At 36.6% G+C, this 22,659-nt stretch overlaps 1 protein-coding gene across 1 annotated transcript in view; it reads right to left on the bottom strand.

The window, feature by feature from the left end:
- LOC306866863 (transcriptional enhancer factor TEF-1-like) overlaps positions 1-22,161 on the bottom strand; it is a 40,143-nt gene extending 17,982 nt beyond the window's left edge. The window contains exons 1-3 of the mRNA XM_079412262.1: positions 22,012-22,161; positions 21,624-21,725; positions 8,115-8,369 (exon numbers count right to left, since the gene is read on the bottom strand). Of these exons, the coding sequence (XP_079268388.1) occupies positions 8,115-8,316 (202 nt within the window). The 5' untranslated portion in view covers positions 8,317-8,369; positions 21,624-21,725; positions 22,012-22,161. The remainder of the gene's footprint in view (positions 1-8,114; positions 8,370-21,623; positions 21,726-22,011) is intronic.
- Positions 22,162-22,659: the final 498 nt, after the last annotated feature.

Genomic DNA, 22,659 nt, shown 5'->3' on the forward strand with positions numbered 1-22,659 from the left:
CACAGAGACTGTTCAAGTTTCAAAATAATAATAATAATAGTAATAATAATAATAATAATCTTTTTAAAATTGTATTTTAAAATCATTTAAATAAAATTCTAGTCAAAAGACATCACCCCCAAATCTTACTCATTTTATCATCCATCAAATAAAACTCATACATACTATTGCTTATATAATAATAATGTTACATTTATATAGCGCTTTTCTGGGTACTCAAAACATTTTACATGAAAGAGGGGGAATCTCCTCAACCACCACCAATGTGCAGCATCCACCTGGATGATGTGACTGCAGCCATAGTGTGCCAGAACGCCCAACACGCACCAGCTTACTGGTGGAGGGGAGACAAAGTGATGAAGCCAATCAGTGTATGGGGATGATTAGGAGGCCATGATGGTCAGAGGCCAATGGGAAAATTTGGCCAGGATGCCGGGGTTACACCCCTACTCTTTTCGAAGGACATCCTGGGATGTTAATGACCAGAGAGAGTCAGGACCTCAGTCTCATCCGAAGGACTTAGAAAAGCAATAGCATACTTCTCCTCAGCAAGCTGCACGATCTTAACTGACAACAAATAAAGGCTGGAATACACTACACGACTTTTAAAATCTGAATTTATTTTTAAAACATTAGGCATCATACACCAAATAGTGACAAAGGAAAACTGGGCATCATACACTAATATGGGATTAATAAAGTTGTTAACTGGGATTAATAAAGTTGTTAACTTAACTTAACTTAACTATACACTACGCGACTGAAGATCATACACTACCAGACTTTAAAGTTGTTCCGATCACAACGAACTCACGCAGAAACGTGCGCCCTCTAGCTAGGAGACCCATGACAAATGAAAACATATGTGTTCTAAAATCGGCTGAAAATATCAAACATGTTTGATATCCTCCGACCGGATAGAATCAAAGTCTGAAGCTAAAAAATCGGAGTCTGTGACCATCATACACTACGCGATTTTCTGTGTAATCTGTCAGCTGTAATCTGCAGACTGGCTCTGACTTTCAACTTTCAACTAGCGACAACTTTTTCAGACTGTAAAATCGGGGCAAAAATCGTGTAGTGTATTCCAGGCTTAAGTCAAAATATTTCAAAAGACCTCAAAAATCATTCATGCTTAACATACAAAAACACGACCAGTTAAAAAGAAAAAAGATTTTCAGTGCAGAAAAGAATAAAATACACTAATGAGGAACAAAACATTTTTTTTTTTTTTTTTTTACAGCTCCCACCGAGCAACAATAATGTGTATTATGCGGCTCAAGGACTCTCTGTAACATGATATCAGTGTCTGTTTCAATCACTCATCCCTCTCAAACAGTTAAGAGGTGTGAGGATGAAGCATGCTGTGTCCTGTCTCCTAACTGGCTCTCGGTGAGGTAACATCCAGGCCTCTCACACCTATCAAAGCCAAATGAGAACATTAAAGCGCTTCAGACAAGACTCATTTCTTGTGTCCATACGGTCTTCCGGGAGTCCATAGCTCCTTGCACTAAGCCCTTTTTTCAAATTCACACGCTGTCCCTTGAGAAACAAGATTAAACTCTGTACCTCTGGGAAAGAAAATGGGCAAAATTGCTCCTCGGCCCCATTTTATGCAACACAAAAGAAGCAAAGCGCAGGTTTAAAGGGGGAATATACATAGTTCTTTCGTACACCTTGAAAAATGGTCTAGGGACCTCCTCTGGAGCACAATACAGCCCTAAACACAAAAGCAATGTCCTGTGTGATTCTGCAAACACTTTCTTTCAGATAACACCTGTTTCCCACCTGAATCCCTCCTTTTCCATCAAACCACATCTCACACTGACAAGCTTCCTGCTCTTTTATCATTATGTAAGAAAGTCTTCTGTGTGACTCTAAACATACCCATAGGTGGAGGTGTGGCGCTTTGTCATTCAGAACTGGAATTTTGTACGGGTTTAAAACATAAACAGATGTTTAAGCAGTGAGTAAGCACTTATGGGTGTATTACAGCTATCATTTTCTCACTTATCTCACTTATTTTAAAACTATTTTAATAATGAAATTATTTAATCTATTTAATCACAAGAGATTAAATAGCAGGACAATAACATTTTCTGATGACGAAAGTGTATTGTTGAATCCAAAATCATCATAATTTTTTTGAGCTGTGGTGCCGACGTGGGCAATATGAGTTTGAATCTGGCTCGCAAGATGTATTGTTCCTCAACTTTTCTCCTTAACTTTACGATTTGCAAAATGGCCAGAACGACTAGTTTTAGTTGACCTATCTATTTTACGCAAATCCTAAATAATTAGGTTTGTTTTTAGGTAGTTTTATTCACAACAGTTGGACATTTTATTAGGGGGTGTTTACATTAAACATGCTATTTGTTCCATAACTAAATAATAATCATTAAAAAACTAAACAAACATAAACAGTACCATTATATAATTGATTATAAATAATAATATTAATATAATGATCATACAATATATAATTGATCAATTAATGGTAAGTAAATAAATAAATAAATATATTATTTATTTATTTTTATTCTAAAACTACTGGACTTTACTAACCCCAATATATTCATTAAAATTGGTAGTTTGTATAAATAAAAAGAGAGGCAAAAAGGCTAAAAATATAATCAGATTTTTAATTGATTTAAATTAACATGTACACTCACCTGAAGGATTATTAGGAACACCATACTAATACTGTGTTTGACCCCCTTTCGCCTTCAGAACTGCCTTAATTCTACGTGGCATTGATTCAACAAGGTGCTGAAAGCATTCTTTAGAAATGTTGGCCCATATTGATAGGATAGCATCTTGCAGTTGATGGAGATTTGTGGGATGCACATCCAGGGCACGAAGCTCCCGTTCCACCACATCCCAAAGATGCTCTATTGGGTTGAGATCTGGTGACTGTGGGGGCCATTTTAGTACAGTGAACTCATTGTCATGTTCAAGAAACCAGTTTGAAATGATTCGAGCTTTGTGACATGGTGCATTATCCTGCTGGAAGTAGCCATCAGAGGATGGGTACATGGTGGTCATAAAGTGAAGTGAAGTGACATTCAGCCAAGTATGGTGACCCATACTCGGAATTCGTGCTCTGCATTTAACCCGTCCAACGTGCACACACACAGCAGTGAACACACACCCGGAGCAGTGGGCAGCCATTTATGCTGCGGCGCCCGGGGAGCAGTTGGGGGTTCGGTGCCTTGCTCAAGGGCACCTCAGTCGTGGTATCGAGGGTGGAGAGAGCGCTGTACATTCACTCCCCCCACCTACAATCCCTGCCGGCCCGAGACTCGAACCCACAACCTTTGGATCACGAGTCCAACTCTCTAACCATTAAGCCACGACTTCCCCATAAAGGGATGGACATGGTAAGAAACAATGCTCAGGTAGGCCGTGGCATTTAAACGATGCCCAATTGGCACTAAGGGGCCTAAAGTGTGCCAAGAAAACATCCCCCACACCATTACACCACCACCACCAGCCTGCACAGTGGTAACAAGGCATGATGGATCCATGTTCTCATTCTGTTTACGCCAAATTCTGACTCTACCATCTGAATGTCTCAACAGAAATCGAGACTCATCAGACCAGGCAACATTTTTCCAGTCTTCAACAGTCCAATTTTGGTGAGCTCGTGCAAATTGTAGCCTCTTTTTCCTATTTGTAGTGGAGATGAGTGGTACCCGGTGGGGTCTTCTGCTGTTGTAGCCCATCCGCCTCAAGGTTGTGCGTGTTGTGGCTTCACAAATGCTTTGCTGCATACCTCGGTTGTAACGAGTGGTTATTTCAGTCAAAGTTGCTCTTCTATCAGCTTGAATCAGTCGGCCCATTCTCCTCTGACCTCTAGCATCAACAAGGCATTTTCGCCCACAGGACTGCCGCATACTGGATGTTTTTCCCTTTTCACACCATTCTTTGTAAACCCTAGAAATGGTTGTGCGTGAAAATCCCAGTAACTGAGCAGATTGTGAAATACTCAGACCGGCCCGTCTGGCACCAACAACCATGCCACGCTCAAAATTGCTTAAATCACCTTTCTTTCCCATTCTGACATTCAGTTTGGAGTTCAGGAGATTGTCTTGACCAGGACCACACCCCTAAATGCATTGAAGCAACTGCCATGTGATTGGTTGATTAGATAATTGCATTAATGAGAAATTGAACAGGTGTTCCTAATAATCCTTTAGGTGAGTGTATGTCCATTGCTTGTCTTTCATCTTTGAAAATAAACAAAAAATACCTAATAGAGTGGGGGCTTGTTTTGCGATTTTGGATAGCCTTTTCATGTTGATGGCAGAGACTCGACGGCATACTAGTTAGCCAGAACAGAATGACGATAACTCCTATAACCACGAGTTTCCCCTGCGGAACGTGAAATAGCCCAAACTGGCACTAGAGTCTCAGAGCGGGTCTGTTATCCCATTGTTAAAAACACAGCTTAAAATCACAGTATTTCCAGTCCTCCGAGGCACACATTATGTTCACAAAGCCCATCACTGCCTGAGCACACCAGTCTATTCATAATTTTACACTCACAATTTGCCATTATGAAATGCAGAAAGACATGGTGCTGTAAGGTAAAATTAGGAACAAATCAGGCTCTATTCGCATGACTAGAGCTGCACACAAAATGTCCTTTAAATTAAATTAAATAAAAGGTATTTTGCACTTTAACACACCCAGCAAGCACAAATACGGCACTGAAATGCCCCTCAAAGAGTGCAGCAACTGAATAGCATTCATTTTAGGTTTTGTATTTATTTACAAACATATGCTAAACATCTTAAAGCAGATTTACATAGATTTCAAATTATTAATTAAAAAAAACATGCTAAATGTGCTTGTTTGAACATCTGACAGTAAATACTTAAAAAATGAAATTTTCAGAATGAAAATAGGTCCACACATAACAAATCAATGGCAATACACAGTGTGGCTACTTATAAAATAATAAAATAAAATATTAAACTTATTTTAATATCTTATTTAAACTGCGGTTAAATAAGAATAAGAAAGCAATAGGACAAAAAAAATACAGTAGAACAATTAAAAATGAAATGCTACATACAATGTATAAAGTCATTAAATTAATAAAAATACTGCATATTCTTCACTGTGTAAATTAAATATATTTTTCTACTTATTAAAGTTACAAAAGTAACATGAATGACAGAGAGCAGGAATATTAGACTGCTGTCACTTTAAGAGCTACCCGGATCCATTATACTGTAACACAGGCGCTTTCTTTCTCAGCTGTTTCTTTCTCAGCTGTTTCTGTTCTCAGCTCCATTCACTTGCAAAGAAGGGCATTTTACTAAAATATATACGACCACAGAATGGCCAAGTATGTTAGTTGTGCTTGCAAAGGATACAATACATTTCTTAAGTGCAGGTGGATATGGATTCCGGAATATGAAACACTTGAGAAATATTAATTGGCTAAGATTATGTTAAGTCTTCACAGTATATCCCCTCAGACGTGAAACCAGTGTGATTAGATCTTTCTTTCATCGAACCCAGCGGGGGACTGTCAAATCTACTTATGGCATGCTTTCTCTGCCTAAAATAAGTACTAGCAAAGCAGAGCCAAATGGTTTATGATATCAGAGTCGACAGAGAGGGCACTGATCTCACAAAGGAGAAAAAAAAAGAGAGATATCATGCAACAAAAAAAAAATAGAAGAAAGAAAGGATTTGTGGGAAAAACAAGTGTTTTGTTCACCTGTGAAACCACATGGCAGCTGCCACAGCGCATTGTACCATCTATAGCAAAAACTTGAACTCTTTGGCTCGAGTCCAGTTTTTGTGCCTCTCTGAGGCTAAAGAGCCCCCTCAGGTAAACAGTGAGATAAGCTGAGCCACGACACAAGGAAAAAAAACTACATATTGTTTTGAAACGAAAGGTGGTTGCCATAGGGACGGCTGCTAATTAACCACATGGCGCTGGCAGACCTGGAGAGAGGCAGGACTGGGGACCAGGATCTTGACTTGTATGGGTCTGTGATTGGTACGTGCAGATAAATTAAATCTCAAACAGTTGCTATGGACGATGAAATAACGAAGGTGACGGCAAGCGCGAGGCTAAGGAATGCTACATGGACAGCAACGTTGGAGGTGACAGGTTTGCCTCAGCGACCCAAGAAACCCCCCACGAACACCAGCCAATTTATATAGAAGGAAATGCCTGAAGGAAAAAATGACTGTAGTCATGGGAACAAACAGGTGTCTGTTGGGAAACAGGTGCCTTTTTTGGCATTCAACTTTTTTAATAAGGTTCAATATGTTAATATTAGCTAAAACACTAACAATGAGCAACTATTTATTAATGTAGCCTAACTTTCATGTTCATTTATAATAAAATCTTTATGCATTGACAGGTAGAAAATTAGTATATGTAGAAATAATAAAATGTGACATATTTTCCCTAAAATACAGTAATCTAGCTTAATGTTTATTACATTTAGAAATAGCATAAAATACTAGTAAATAAAACAATGTTTACAAACACTGTAAAACATCCTTTAAATTTAACAGTATTCAGAACAGGAATGAAAAATACAAGATATAAGAAAAATAAATTACATAAAAAAACGTTTAAAATAATTTATTTAAAGAAAATCTGAAACATCCTGTTTGAGAAAAAAAGCGTTTATAGGCTTATGAAAGTATCTCGTGCTACACGAATAAAAATTTTTAAAAAATAAAAAAAAAAAAGTTAATGCTGTAAAGATATTTAATTTTTTTAAGGTAATGCATTAGGTTATGTTAACAAATTCAACCTTATTGTAAAGGGTTTTTTTTAAACTTATTTTGAATTTTTTTTTTTTGTGTAGAGGAGACAGGAAGTGAGAGAGAGAGAGAGAGAGAGAGAGAGAGAGGAGAGAGAGAGAGAGAGGAGAGAGAGAGAGAGAGAGACGAGAGAGAGAGGAGAGAGAGGAGAGAGAGAGAGAGAGAGAGAGAGAGAGAGAGAGGAGAGAGAGGAGAGAGGAGAGATGAGAGAGAGAGAGGAGAGAGAGAGAGAGAGATCAAGTCAGGATTCAAACTTGGGACGCCCATAACGCAATTGCTCAATACGTCGGCACACTGCCCACAAGGCTTTTGGTGCAGACTCTTATTGTAAAATTTCACCAAGATTTCAAAAGGAAAGGTTTCAAAGGAACAGTAGATTGCAACATCAAGGTTGTGGGTTCGATTCTCAGTGAATGCATGACTTAAACACCTTGAATGCAATGTGAGTCTCTTTGGATAAAAGTGTGTGCCAATTGCATTAACATAAATGTTTTAAAAGAGAAGGAAATTGGAAAAAGGCAAAGGAATGGCAAGTTGGATTCGAACCTGCATCCATGAAAAAAAACTTTAGAAATAGCAGCACTTTTATGATTTATAAGCTTGTCCACTTTTTCCATCATGCATCTGGATTTAACAACTGTGTGGTTTCCGAGTTGTACCTAATAAAGACAGCTGGATACAAGTCCAAGCAGTGTGAGGAGGCTTCATTGTGGACAAGGCCAAGAGCATGTTCAATATCCTAAGAGAAAAGAAAATCAGTATTCCCTCTTTCCATGACATCAGCCCAGCCGGGAGTTTGAGGGAGGCGTGGAGGGGAGGGGGGGAAGCTTTGGGGAATGAGGTGGGGGGAATTGGGAGCGCAGCTGGTGTCAGCCGCACAACCATCTGCTCCTAACTAATGGTTCACGCTGACTTTACAACAGAACCCAGGACAGCCAGCCTGCTCCACCGCCTGGCCGCTGGAGTCCCGTTTTTCCAGTTTCAGAGGCCCGACGGACCTCATCATCTCACCCTGAGGACAAACAACTAACAACTTCCCTGAGAACTTTCTGATGAGCCTGTTCCCCGCCAAACTCAACAAACAACTCACGGATTACGAGCAGTCAAAACAAGCTGCAACGGCAGTCATAACGTTACATAGCTAGTCAAAATACGTAGGTCTGTTTGTAAAACCTCTATTTTTAAAGTCAATTTGATTTCAAAGTTGAGCTCATTTGGTTGGTTCAATTCAAACTTGAAAAGCTGGTCTGGTTTGTGTGAACTCAAGTTCAAACCAAGCAATCAAACCAATGGTTGCAGTTTTCTCAACTCACCATACATTTTCCCCTCATCAGACAGAATGATTTTCCGTCGTCCGCAGGGTGGGTAGATGGCCAGGGCCTCCTGGAAGCTCTGCTCAATGTCAGGGCTCCACACGCCCTCAGCGTCGTTGTCCATGGGCTTATCGGCCGAGTCGCTCATCCTCTCGATATCCTCGCCGGCACTTTCACTGCCGCTCCAGCTGCTGGGATCCATGGCAACAGCTGGGATCTCGGAGCCCGAGTCTGGAGAACTCTAGGCACACTGACCTGGGAAGAGCAACCAATAAAAAAAACTAGCAAAATGACTGGTCTTGTTTAACTTTCTGCAAAGAGCTAAGATAAGTCTTTGTAAACACAACAATTCAAGCAGGGTGAACGGGCAGAAAAATTAAATGATAGAATTACCATATTAGTTTATTATGGTATTTATAATGTTTTTTCAAGATACTTCAAAGAATACCATAGTATTACCATAATGCGATCATTATGCAGTACAAAATCATAGTCACTGAGTATATTATTTATAAAAATTCAATTTACTTTGGACTTTAAATAAAGCACAAAAAACTTGGAATAAAATAAATGTGAACTGAAATAAAAATAAAATAGGCCTTTTATTTGAATATTTCAGCCATTTGGCAAGTTATAATATTTTTATAACTAAAACTAAAGACGAAAATAGCAAAATTACTAATACTTTACAGAAAATATAAAAACAAAACTGTAACAGTGTCTCATTGATCCTAAAAACAAAACAACAACAAAAAAACAGATCAAATAGAATGATGACTCATAACTTCCTGTTTAAAGAGGAAATACATGCAAGGAAGAAAACTGGGCCTGTTAAACAATGCGATTGAATGCTCAAAAATGGCCTGTTTACAACTTCACACAGTGAATCTATTTGCGGTTTGGAAATGAAAAATAATAATTAACGCTGAGCACATTAAATACAATTAAAACATTCTCTCATCACTCATAAAAAACATCAAACCAAAAGCTAAAGATCGACACATGATTGAAAGACCATGAAGGAAATTAAAAAACACGTAAGCCACGCTAATTTAGGAGTGGCACTTAGGCTAAACCAAAACAGCTGCTGTCTTAGAAGGGAACACTTACAGGCTGGCAATGATGACAGACCAGCTTTTAAATTTGTGGTAGAAGATTGCTGAATGACAAATGTTGATCCTGTAGCTTAAGAGAGAGAGAGTGATTAACCCAAATCACTCCTACGAGTCACTGTCTTTTGCATTAGCGCCACACAGTACATTTCATGTTAAAGGAAAATTGCTTGCGCAAAAACACTGCGGCTAATCGCAATCTCATTAGAACATTACGCTACAAATCAAGGAAACACTGCAACAATCTGGCAGAAAATCACATCCAATTGCAGCAAACTTCTCAAATAAACAGCCAAGAGCGCTATGACATCAAACGTGTGTGTGCGTATGACTTTGAGGTAAACCATGAAGTGTTAAAACCATACAAATCTCATCTAAATGGTAACACAGAGTGATTGCTCACTACAAAACTTGAGTTTTCAATTCACGTCTGGCCTAGCGGCTACGCTTATTAGGGAGATGCCCAGTCAAAACAGTGCTGCCTATTGTAGAAATACTAGCATGTGTTTCCTGTCAAATTTGAGCAAGCTACACTTCACAATGTGTTAATGTGTGTCTACAAAGTGTTGGAAACTTGTGAAAAAGACGTATACTTCAGATACTTTTGAACAGAGTATATATTATAGTTTAAATTTATATTAAAAGGCAATCAGTTCAATATTAGAGTGTTTTTGACAATTAAGTAGAGATTATGGGATCTTAATTTCATAATTTCTTCAATTGTCTTTGATAAGTGGTTAAAGTTTATTACCGAATATACTGACAAGCATTTATCGCAAATCTTTTAAACTAAATCTGTATTTTAATATAATTTCTATTACAACTTGCATGTCATGTGATTCAATTATTTGTAATTGCACATTTGTAATGATGAAATTCTAATTTAATATAATAATTTAATTTAATATAATGTCGAATAACACACTACAGTTCAAATTATAAGCAAGTATGTTACTGAACACTTAAAAATAAGTGTACTTTTTTACAGAAGGACAAAAGATTTAAACAAAAGGATTTATAATGTGCTTTACATTGTTGTAGCCTACTTTACTTTTTATTTAAATAACATTGTATATTGTCGGCAAGTATAGTATACTTTTAAATGTCACATTCAATACAGTTAGTGCACTTTCTTTTTGTCTCCAGCTATTCGAATTGTGAAAGCTTACAATATAATTAGCTGTATATAAAAATATCATCATCAATTGCAAGTCTCCATTTGGGTAGCTAAATGTTTGTGAAAAAGTGTGTGACTGGGTGTCTCACTAACACTTCACAGTTGTGAATGTTTCTTTTTTTTGCCGTACTAAATGCTGACGTTGGGAAAAAAAAAAAAAAAAAAAAAACCTCACTCGTACTGCTGAGAGAGAGTGATAAAATTTGTGCATGCTGCAAACTGCTAAATGCTTGGGCTCTTAAACATCATCTCCCTGACTTGGAGATGAACTCAACTGTAATCACTTCCAGCACAGTCATGTGTGCACTTTTGGCTTTGTCCACAATTACACTGCAATCTGTAGTTTTCCACTTCTGGCAAATCATGGAAACTCTTACCGAATACAGTATTTGTACATTCAGTGAACTTTTGTTGAGCTCTATATGTGTCTATTTCATGCGAAGGTTTTCTTCTTTCATGCAAACAATGCCTGATCTTGCGCATTACCAGCAGACCAAACCAGAAGTACATGCTATAATTACTTGTATGGTAATATCTCGGATATCTGAGAGATTCTACATGAGTTTTGAATTAACATCAACAAAAGCAGGCTGGTGGTTTGGACTGCGGAAGATTAAAGAGAGCCTGAGTGTGATGGTTTAATCGGAGAGAGAGAGAGGCGGCTCTCGACACACCACACATCCTCCCTGTAATTTACAAGACTTCACACTTCAAAAGAGAAAGAAACTCAATAAGAAAGAAGCCATATGAAAGGCAAAAGAAAGAAATTAAAGAAATAAATAACCTACTTGTCTAGCAGGGAAGGCTTACTAATCGATTAGTGGAGTTGACTAGCTTCTCTTGATTTTTCCTGTATTTTTAGTATTTATATTTTTAGCAGTTAAAGCAGTTAACTATAATGATAACTGTAAAGCTTTAATAATCATTTTAGTTTTATGAGAATAGTCCACAACTCAACTATAATGATAACGACACAGAGTATTGTTGGAATCACTTTTAGAATTTTTTTTTTTTTTCAGTTGATAAATGATTAAAAACACTGACAGCCAAAAAGAATCCAGTCAACTTTAAAAAGAGATTGATTTAAAGCGGCAGATGACAAAACTGCAGCACGCTCTTTAACAGAACTTATTGTCAATTGGTGTGTACGTTAATATGGTTATCATTATAGATACCTTTATACTTATTGTTCTTGGTGTGAATGGCCTTAATCTTTTTTTTTTTTTAAATCATTCTAATTCTAAAAGAACAGTGAAGTCTATAACTCAACTACAAAGTTAAATTACAGAAGAAAGATACAGTTGGAATCACTTTCAGAATGATTTTTTTAAGTTGATGAACAATAAAAACATTGACAGCCAATCAGAATCCACTCGAATTTAACGAGCTCTATTTAAAGTGACAGATGACAAAACTGCAGCACGTGCTTATAATAAACAGAACATTATCGTCCGTTGGTGTGGACGCTAATCTAGTTATTGCTATCGTTTTTGGTATGAATGGGCCTTTAGAGTAAGGTTTTAAATGGCATGGCTTTAATTAGCATAGCTATTAGCTTGCTATGTTGTAGCTGTTGCATAGTAAAAAAAAAAGTTGTAATTTATCCACTTTAAATTGGTTTTACATATTCAGAGAGAAGTTTTTGGGGAATTGCATTGCAAACTGTTGTAAGCATCCCACCACCGGCGTAACATTTTTAAGATGGAGTGTCGAGTTAAAAACAGTACAACTATGCATCTTAAAAGGAACAGTACGCTAAAAAAAATCTCTTACCATTTACTCACCCTTGCATCGATTCAAACCTGAGAACCAAAAATGAAAATTTTTTCAAAATATCTTCTATTGTGTTTCGTAAAAGAAAGGATTGGAACAACATGAGGGTGAGTAAGCACAGAGAACCATCCATTTAAACTAAACACATCATGCACCACAATCAAGTTCTCTCAAAAAAAGACATTTGCACACGTCGTCAGCTTTGGACGTCAGGACAAATCTCTGTGTTTCGTAATGTTTGCACATGTATCGTCCCATAATTCCCAGCTGTGAGGCGGGCAGTGGGTCCACCCGGGCACTTCTGCTGTAGTAGAGTGCCAGTCAAAGCCAAGATGTTGTGACTGCTGCAATATGGCAGTGCTTGATGCTGGAGAGCGCAGTGCTTGTGCTGGGGCCTCAGTGGCAGATGGAAGGCCGAGATTAGTCATGCAACAATGTACTGTGGTCACACTTACAATACACTTCACCCTCCAGGCAGCCTCAGCCGGCCAAACGAAAGGCATGGGTGCGATCCCGCACAAACCGGGAGGCACACATCCACCACGGGCAGCTGTCTCGCTCCCTCTGGTCTACTCGTGCTGCCAACAGAAGAGGGTATCTCACAGTATGCGTGTGTACGCTTCTGTGTGTCCATGTCCACGGGCGAGAACACCACTAAAGCGCCAGCTTGTTGTAATTAAATGTAATGATATGTATACGAGTACAGACAGTGTTTGCGTGGGGTCTGATTTGTGTTACAATGCTAGCGAACTCTCCTGCATGTGTCTAAATCACAAAATCTGCTTTATTTGATTCCAAACCATCACGCTGAGCTCTTTAAAGCATTCACGGGAGCCTCTCACTCTCACTTCATTACCAAATGAAGCTGTAATCGAACCGCCCGGCACTCGTCGTCTGCACATTAGCGGCTCCCTATTGATGAAGTTGGCAGCCGGGTCGACAGAAAACCACTACATTTCCGCCCGCCTCCACTTTGCGGCTTCGGTTAGTTTAAATGTATTAAAGAAACAGTTTACCGGGAATTACAGTCGTACCTTGTGTTAGATGTTTGTAATTGCACTGTGATTAGTTAAAGGTAAGTAACAACTGGACTGTTTCTGTAAACATACTGTTTCTCTATAGGCCCCAGTTTTTAGAGAGAAAAAAAAAAAGATGAAGTTGAGAGGGAAAAAAAGAATTACAAAATATATTCTAACAGAAAATATATAAAAATATTATAATTACTCTGCATTTATATTTGTTTCTACACAACATTAGAATTAAAAACTTAATTAAAACAATTTCCATTTTATTAAAATGAATTTGCATATCACTTATAACACTTACACACACACACACATACATACATATATATATATATGTGTATGTATATATGTATGATTCATAGTCATTTATATCAAGATTTTTGTTTTGAGATATTTTCAGTGTTATGTGAAGAGAGAAAAAAAATAAGAAAGTTTAAATTAGATAAATGTGTTGAAAAATTAAAAATCTAAAACTGAACAAACAACCAAACAAATAAATATAAATAATGTTTTTCATATTTTGGCTTTAATGCAACAATGAAGCTAAAGAATAACAATAAAAATGTCTATAATATTTGACATTATAAATAATCCAATATACTTTCAAATATATAACTGCCTTCATATTTTCAAAAGGAACCTAACATTTCGGGGTCCTTGCCACTGAAAAGTTGAAAAACTCCTGATATATTCACATGTAATAAAAGGTACAACATAAAATATTTGTTAATTTTGTCAATGAATGTTCATCTCAGCAACCTGAAGAAACAATAGTGAACAAAAACGATCTGATTTCAGTGTAAAATAACTGTAAAAAGAGCATAGTTGTAACCACTACATGCTCCATTCAATTAATCGATACGAATGGCTGCATTAACCCTCGTAAGCCTATTCCACTTTCATAACATCAGCTACATAGGACATAACGGAGAAGGCTTATTAAGTTATTAAGTGAAGACATAATGAAGGGTTTTCATATATCCAGTGTCTGTAAGTGATCGCAAAGAGCCTTCCTCCAGTGCATTTCTAGCGGTGACACGAGATGCACGCACAATGCTATTAGTCTCTATATTACTCTGTCATCAGCCAGGAAATTCAATTAAGAATGACCTAAAAATCCCTTCTTTCAGTCTTTCTCTGAGAGAGAGAGGCTTTTGCATTTCAATGGCATGTGTTGTATAGCGGCCAGCACATCTTGTACTGTGATTGTCAGTGTAGTATTTGCTTAGATGAAACCGTGTCCTTTTATTTCTGCGGAGGAACCACGCCAGAGAATCCTTCCTCAAAGAAACATTATCGGAGGAAGACGTCTTGAAGATGCAAGAAATGTGAAGGGTTCTTAAGAAAAGGGCTGTGGATCCTATTCAGAAAGATATGCAAAGATGCATCTTTAATCAGATAAAATTTCAACCTTGTAATACATTTTTATCTCTATAACCTGGCATGTGCTTCAAATTAATTATTCGTCATGCTGACGATTAAAGCGGGGGTCTTACAAAACATGCAAGTCTTTGAGAAACCATCCTTGAGATGACATTTTACCAATCTAAAGATGTACTATCCATGGCTTCATTCAACTGAACAGAAACTGCACAGCTTGGCTCACTTGCTCCCCAGGTTATGACTTTATTCAATGCAATTTTGGAGGTCATACAAACCCGCTAATATCCAAGCGAAAATATGTCTGTGAATTGCACCACATGAACTCCTAAGGGGCGGTGGGCATGTAAGCACCGTTGTTATTGCTTTCCCCGTGGCTATGTAATCCTCTCAACCAAGTGCTAATGACCCAAAAGTGACGGCTGGACTTCTGGAAAATTATTGTCGAGTGGGCAGAGAAAGCTGGCTTGACCAAACAATAATGCTAGAAAGGTTTTGCGCTCCCTTTTATTCAAATTTAGCAACATGGAATCAGATGCCGCGAGTGTAAAAGAAACCAATCTGATTTACACGAGTAAGATGTGTTCCAGGATCAACATCTTTTCTTGGTTCTGGAACAATATTCCTATCTTAACCTGCCCATAAAAATCAATGAGTGTTTGAGAACAATGACTAGTATTACATTTCTGGCTGATACAGATAAGCTGATTATTATTTTCATTTTCAGGCAGATATTAAAATATATATATATATATATATATGTTACATGTGAATTTAAGCGTCACAAAGTTATAATGTATGTTATGAAAAATCAAACGTTTTGAGATTTTTTAAAGATTAAAATGATCAGTAATTTAAATATAAAATTTAGGAAATTAGCATGCACAATTATATAACCGATATCTACTGAAATTGATAAATTACAATGAAAAAAAACTTTTATATTGACAGATACAGTAACTGGTCGATTTTAAAATTTCATATTATTTTGTCTATAAATAGATAAATACAATTGTTTTCAAAGCTACAAGTGAACTCCAAGCATCGCAATATTATAATGTACAGTATGAAAATTTGTTATTAATTTTAAGATTAGCTAAAGATTACATTTGTGTAATACATGATTAGTGTTAAAAAATTTAATTAAGTGAGCATTAGATGATGGCAAAGGTAATTTAAATATAAAAATAGAGGAAATGAGCTTGAACAATAAATATCTACATTGTAATATATATATATATATATATATATATATATATATATATATATATATATATATATATATATATATATATATATATATATATATATATATATATATATATATATATATATATATATATATATATATATATATATATATATATATATATATATATATATATATAGTCATGGCCAAAAATTGAGCTGTTAAACTGGCAAATGGAGGTTTCAAAAAGTATTGATCAAAAGGGTGCCGTTAATTGTGGCCAACGTGTATTTGAGAAAAACATTTATTTCATAATGATATTTTCCCCCATTTTAAATTCTTATTATCCAATGAAAGGTTAGATTTTTGTAATTTTTTTAATAAAAGATCAAAAGGATTAACAATGCAGATTAATTTTCACAGCCTTCTTTGATCATATTTACCAAGGGTGCCGATATTTTTGGCCATTTGTAGATTAGATTAGATTAGATTAGATTAATAGATTGATAGATAGAAATCTGTTTTAGTAATCACCCGATAACAGATAAATGGCCGATATTAAAACTGTATATGATATTCTAAATAAATTTAAAACAAAACACTAAAAATCAATCATTTAAATGCTACAATGAAGGCATCATAATAATAATAATCAGTAATAAAACAGATATTTATTTTGAGATTAGCTGAAGATGATATTTAACAGTGTCATGAAATGATTAGTGTCATCAAAAAATAAACTTTAATGGCAAAGGTAATTTTAATATAAAAATAGAGGAAATGAGCTTGAACAATGAATACAACGTAAATCGGTAAAATTATTAGTTTTTTTAAATCAGTTTTAATATCGGCCAATAACCGATAAACGGATTATATTAAAACTGTATATTATGGTCTCTAAATAAATTTAAAATAAACACTAAAATCAATCCATTTAAATTCTACAATAAATGTAAGCATCACAACACTGTAATGTACAGTATTAAAACAGATATTTATTTTGTGTTTAGCTAAAGATTTTATTTAAAAGTATTAAATGATTAGTGTTTTTAAAGAATAACTTTAAATGAGTTTAGATGACGGCAAAGGCCATTTAAAAATAATAATAAAGGAACTGATCATGCATAGTTAAATATATATTAAAAAAAACCTCTAAGAAATCCCTAAAAATCCCTTCAAAAAAGTCACACAAAATGATGCCGATAACCGATATGGTACGATATATTGTGCATCCCTAATTAAAACAAATGTTACATCACCTAATTAACATTCATGAGAAAGACTGCCACAGATATTATCAGTCACCTCCACATTCCTAAAATTGGTTGCTATAAGAACACTGATTTTTAACACTGTCTTACTTAAATGACCAAATTCAGTTGCTACTGTGCAAAATCCACTTCCTTGAAGAAAGTCCAGGAGTGGACTGGCTTCCTCCCCGGTATTGTGGGGCAGACGTGTTCTGTGATCACTCCACAGGCTCTATTCTTTTAAAGCAGGCTATTTTTCGCTGAGTCAGACCCCGCTATTATCCGATGTCTTCCTGGGGTGCCACTCTCCCCACGCCATCGCACAATGCCTCCTCCAGGAAATGGAAGAGACGACGTGTTCAAATAAGTGTGAGCTCCCGAGAAGCATGAGCAGTGTTTGCTCATAACCTTTCCTGACCGTCCAGCAGGGGACAAATACATTTACTCCAAAGGGTGCCGTGAACCGCACTCGCTTCCTGATTTACAACAGATAAGGTTTCGCGCAGAGAACACAGACGCTTCTTATAAATGCTGAAGAAAGTCTTTTCAAAACTCTCAGTACATCTGATCAAATTGTATCAAAACAGAATTGCTCGCCCTTTCTTGGCATCTCCTGAAATCCATCTAGGACACAGCGGTGTCTTTTTTTAATCTACTGTCAGGAAAAAGAAAGCTTTTGTGCCTTGTTTTTTGTTAGTTCGGTTCAGGAGCAGGTCTCTTTTCACTATTCTATTGTAACAAAGGATGTATTTTATGATCAAGGTACTAACTCTACACTGAAATGCTATTTAAACAGCTGCATAAATCGTAAACTTGATGAAATAAAAGAAAGACAAACTGTAAGACCACCTCTGATTAATACTGTACGGGAGGTGTTTAACTGGAACTCTTGAGGTTTGCGTTTGTGTCAGGAACTGACTCATTTAGTGACTGATTTCACTCTGACTCTCCCTAAGCTGCTGTTCTGGCGTTTCCACTGAGCTGAGGAAACATTAAAGGAAAAACTGATGTTATGATAATAAAATAACCTGCACAAAGAAAAGCTCTTCTGTTCTCAAAGCCATGATCTATACATACAATAAAAACATTATTATGTGTATTCCCAGAACATGTCAAATGTTTTTAGTTTGCTTTTCTTCCTTCTCTTTTACTGGCCTTTTCAGGATCAATCGATCTATCTTTTTTTGATGCAGACATGATAAAACTTTTTCTTTCACATACTTAAGTACTATTTAAGCAACTGTACTTTTAGTATACTAACTGTTAAACTTAAAGTCTGCTAAATTGGAACAGCTAATTTTGTACTTAATGCACTTTAACTGTATGGAAGTACTGAAGTCCAACTAAAGATACTGAAGTATATTTGATTGTGCTAAAGTGGAACTATTGCAAGTATACTTCAGGTACACTTTAAATATCAATTTAATTATTCAAAGATCACACAATCCTCATCAATAGTGACATTGAAACACATTTTAGGCTTAATAGAAATGTATATTGTGCACAAGTAGTACTCCAAATTAAGTTAAATTATCATTTTTAAATCAGTAAGTCTTGAGTGTGATATGTCAGTAAATATGTTAATAGATTTGAACTATATATACTTAGTATGAAATAAATGTTTTTTAAATATATTACTTTTTACTATTGGTTTATCATTTTTCATACAGGCATGATAAAACTTTTCCATATTCTATATATATATTTTTCTTTCCACTTTAGTTCACTCAAAAAAATCCATCTGTCTGTTTCTCTATACGTTTCTCTCAGTTTTATTTTTAATTCAATCAAATATCTGACTGTCTATATTTCTGTATATATATATATATATATATATATATATATATGTCTATTAATCAGTCATCTTGTTCTTCCAAGGACAATAAAACCTTTCCATAATCCATTTATTGTTTCTTTCCCACTAATTCAATCAAGTAATCAGTTTGTCTATCTATAGCTATAGTATCTATTTGTTTCTTTCACACATTTAAATGAAGTTCATTCAAAAACCTTTTCTTTTTTTTCTTCTTTCGTAAACAACTTGTCTATAATCTGTGTATTTCACTCAAGTCTCTCTCGTTTGGTTTCTGAATTGACTCAACTTTTCCACAAGCTAAATCCAGCAACATTTACAAGCTAGCTAGAAGGGCGTCCAGCGATCATCCCGGGGCAGACGTGCTGACGTCAGTGGCAGAGTTCCAGTAAGGGTCTCTATCTGGCTGTCCTTGGTCTCGTGGAGCGGTGGGCTGTGTGGAGAGAGGTCCTTTTGTGACAACAGAGTTTACCTCAGGGCACGGCGTGGGCCTCCTGCTGCCCCGGGCCACAGAGGACACCCTATTGTTCCTGTGTTCCCTGAACAAAGCCGGCCACCCGTGCCCCTGCTATACACAGTCCCACTGAGCCATTGTTCCGCTGACAAACTCTCAACCCAAATTTCATTACATATGAATTTTCCTTTGTCGCCCCTTCAGGCCCCCCTCTCGCGTTTTGCTCCGACAAATCTTTTCGGGTTTCGTATTCCACCCCCTCCCCAAACCAGTTATCATACAAGACTTGTTATTATGCATGCCAAAAGAAAAGGATGAAACGGTAATGAACACGTGTAGCTCGCAAGACAAATGTTACATTATTCTGAAATCTGGTCAAATTTAGCGCCAGTCTACGCCGAAAGCTTTTTTTTAACTAAATTACAAGCCCACATTTTCTCCCTTTGATAAGCCAAATTTATATTTCCTCATACAATACAGTTCATAAGCACCTGTTGCTTAAATCCTTGGCATCTTCACCTCAGATATCTGAACTTATTTCTAAAAATACAGCAAAGCTCAACAAAACTAGGGCTTATTTTTTACCTTTCATTAAGAAAAATCAAAATATCTCACAACGTTGATGACAAATGTCTGACTGAAAGTATATTGAAATATACTTTAATGAAAATCTTAATCTTAGCATTTCCCTCACAAAACAAAAATCTAGTAAATGCATTGGATCAAGTCAAAAATGGTCATTTATTTCCTGCTAAAATTGTATGGAAATCAAAGGTGCATTAATCATAAGTGCCTAACTATTGTACTTTGGCTATGTAAACACAGTCTCTCCCTCCCTAAACTTACTCAGTCACCCTCTTTGCATAAAAAGACATAATGCAACATAATGGTGTTGATAAGCTAAATTACCAGATAGCATCGAGGCACACACAAGCCATATGGTGCTTCCACCACTATCGCCTGTTGCTGGCATAACAATGGAGTTGGCTAGACAGTGAGTGGCAGCAACAGACAAACAAATGGCCGTTCCTCTGAATTAGCCCAGCGCCAGAATGAATACACACAGTTTAGCATCTTTCAGCCTACAGGTGCACTTAAGTGGCAAACCAGATGTCAGCATGGGAGCGGGACTGTTTGTGGAGTAATTCAGCCGCTCCACGAGCCCCTGCTTCAATAACAGCAGGAACAATGAAGGGCCCCTTCCCCCATTTTCCCACAATCCCGTGCTCCCAGAGGAAGCCCTGTCTACTGAATCTGGCAAAAAAAAAATTCCTCTTCTGACAAAGTTTCAGAAAGAGAAAAGAGATAAATTAACTAACTGCGTCCATTGGTTCTCTCCTTCTGAAAGGTTATATTAAAATGTTATACATCAAGTTCATTTTTAAAACCCATATTTTAGTTACACACAAACATTTAGGTCACATAGATGCTTATAAATGTCAGTTTCGGTTTCAAAATGAACACTTTTTAGACCCTATATTATTCACTTCAAGATGCTTATTAGGTTTTGATTCAATTATATGAATGAAGACTGTCACAGATACTGGTTTTTATTAGCAATATGCATTGTTTTGGATTGTGAGAATTGGTGTTTCAGTTTTAAAAGGGTCTCTACTTTGTTTACATAAGTTAAATAGACTGGCAAAACAGCAACACAATAGTGAAGGGGGTCGATCTCATCTGAGACAACAAACCACTGTCAGACAGCAGAGGGAGAGGGGGAACAACAAACAACTAAAAACTAATAATTCATCTTCCTCTAAAGTACTATACGGCAGTATAAGGCTTTTAAATGAAAGTGTACACATTTATTAAACTTTTCACAAAGCTGAAAAAACACGTTGCACAAAATTAAGCACTCCAAGTCCAGTCAGTTAGTTTAACGCTTAACATTTTGTTGATGTCAGATACTTTAAATTGAACAAAACACAGTCTTTATTGGAAAACAGCAATTAATGCATATTTCACCCTCTTTATGTAGTTAAACATGACAAAATGTGTCCCAAAATATGACAAATGATGCCCCAAAATGCAGTTTAGGTAGGCAGCACACTGACAGTCTCAGACCAGGCACTAATTTTAGTCTGAGGGCTTTCAAACATCCAGATTAATTATTAACAGGGGCTGGACCATGGACTTTCTCCCTAATCCTTTATTTATGTCCACAAACCAGGCGTTTTTCAGGAAAGCAAACGGGAGCCCGACCAAATAAGCGACTAAACATCCACAAGTCACTGAGGTCAAGCTAATAAGCAGAAATCAATGACACTGATTCAGTCACACCAGAAACATGAATCCCAGCGTGAGGTTTACTATACAAGCAAATATGAACTTACTGTTACAGCGAGACCGTGGTAAACTGGCTAACACGGATCCAAGGAGAAAGTGTTCTCTGAACCTCCACAAGTGATGAAAATCTCTGCGGATGTTTGCTAAATCTACAAAAAAAAAAAAAAAAAAAAAAAAAGGAAAACATGAAGCATTTTATTCATTTTGCTTATTTCTGCCGTGTCATTTTTAAAAACTGGGAATAAAACTACAACCACTGTTCTCTTAATATTTACGTATTAATCTATAATGCATAACAGTAAACACAAAGTGTTAGCAAAACTAGCAGTAAAAATAAAACGTTTTACACTTCAAAACAATTTTACAGTGAACCTAAATAGAGTCTATAACTTCGCATAGCTTCTGACAACTTATTACAATAAAGCGCAAACGTACCTCAATCTTTTAAATGTGTCTGATGCTGAGCAATCGGCTCGAGCGCACGCTCTGGTTTATTTCCAGCTGATCACTTTTTTTTCTTCTCGTCGGAGCGCGAGAGCGCGACTATTCCGCGTATCTTACAGCGATGCGAAGTATGCGCGGAATGAGGGCAAGAATGAAATGAACGCGAAGAACGGAGTTTGCGTTGGGGGCGGGGCCAGAGTGACGTGACTCGCAGAACTCCTAGGCGGAGAGAGGGGCCGCGTGTGACTGGAGCGGTCTTCAGTGACTCGACTCTTTTGAATCACTTCACTAAACTAAACGATTCGAGCTGTGGCCTTTCTGAAGTCACATCGTGACTGAATCGATTATTCAATCAATTCATAATCCACGAAATGACTTTTACAAGAGCATTTCTTCGTTTTAGATTTTCCCAACATGTTTTTTCAACTGTTGGCATAACTGTCATCGAGCTCTACAAAAAAAAAAAAAACAATACCCAAGAGTTTCGTTGTTACATTTTAGTCATATGTGTCAATATTTGCCTACACATTTTCCCAACCATTATGTCACCTTCAGAATGGAAACAGCAGGTTACTAATAAAACAATAGCTACCGCAGAGCACTCAAATGTCATTTTTTTCTTGCAGTCAGCATTAAAAC

The sequence above is a fragment of the Barbus barbus genome (assembly GCF_936440315.1).
Source record: "Barbus barbus genome assembly, chromosome: 48".
In the NCBI taxonomy this organism is placed as follows: Eukaryota; Metazoa; Chordata; class Actinopteri; order Cypriniformes; family Cyprinidae; genus Barbus; species Barbus barbus.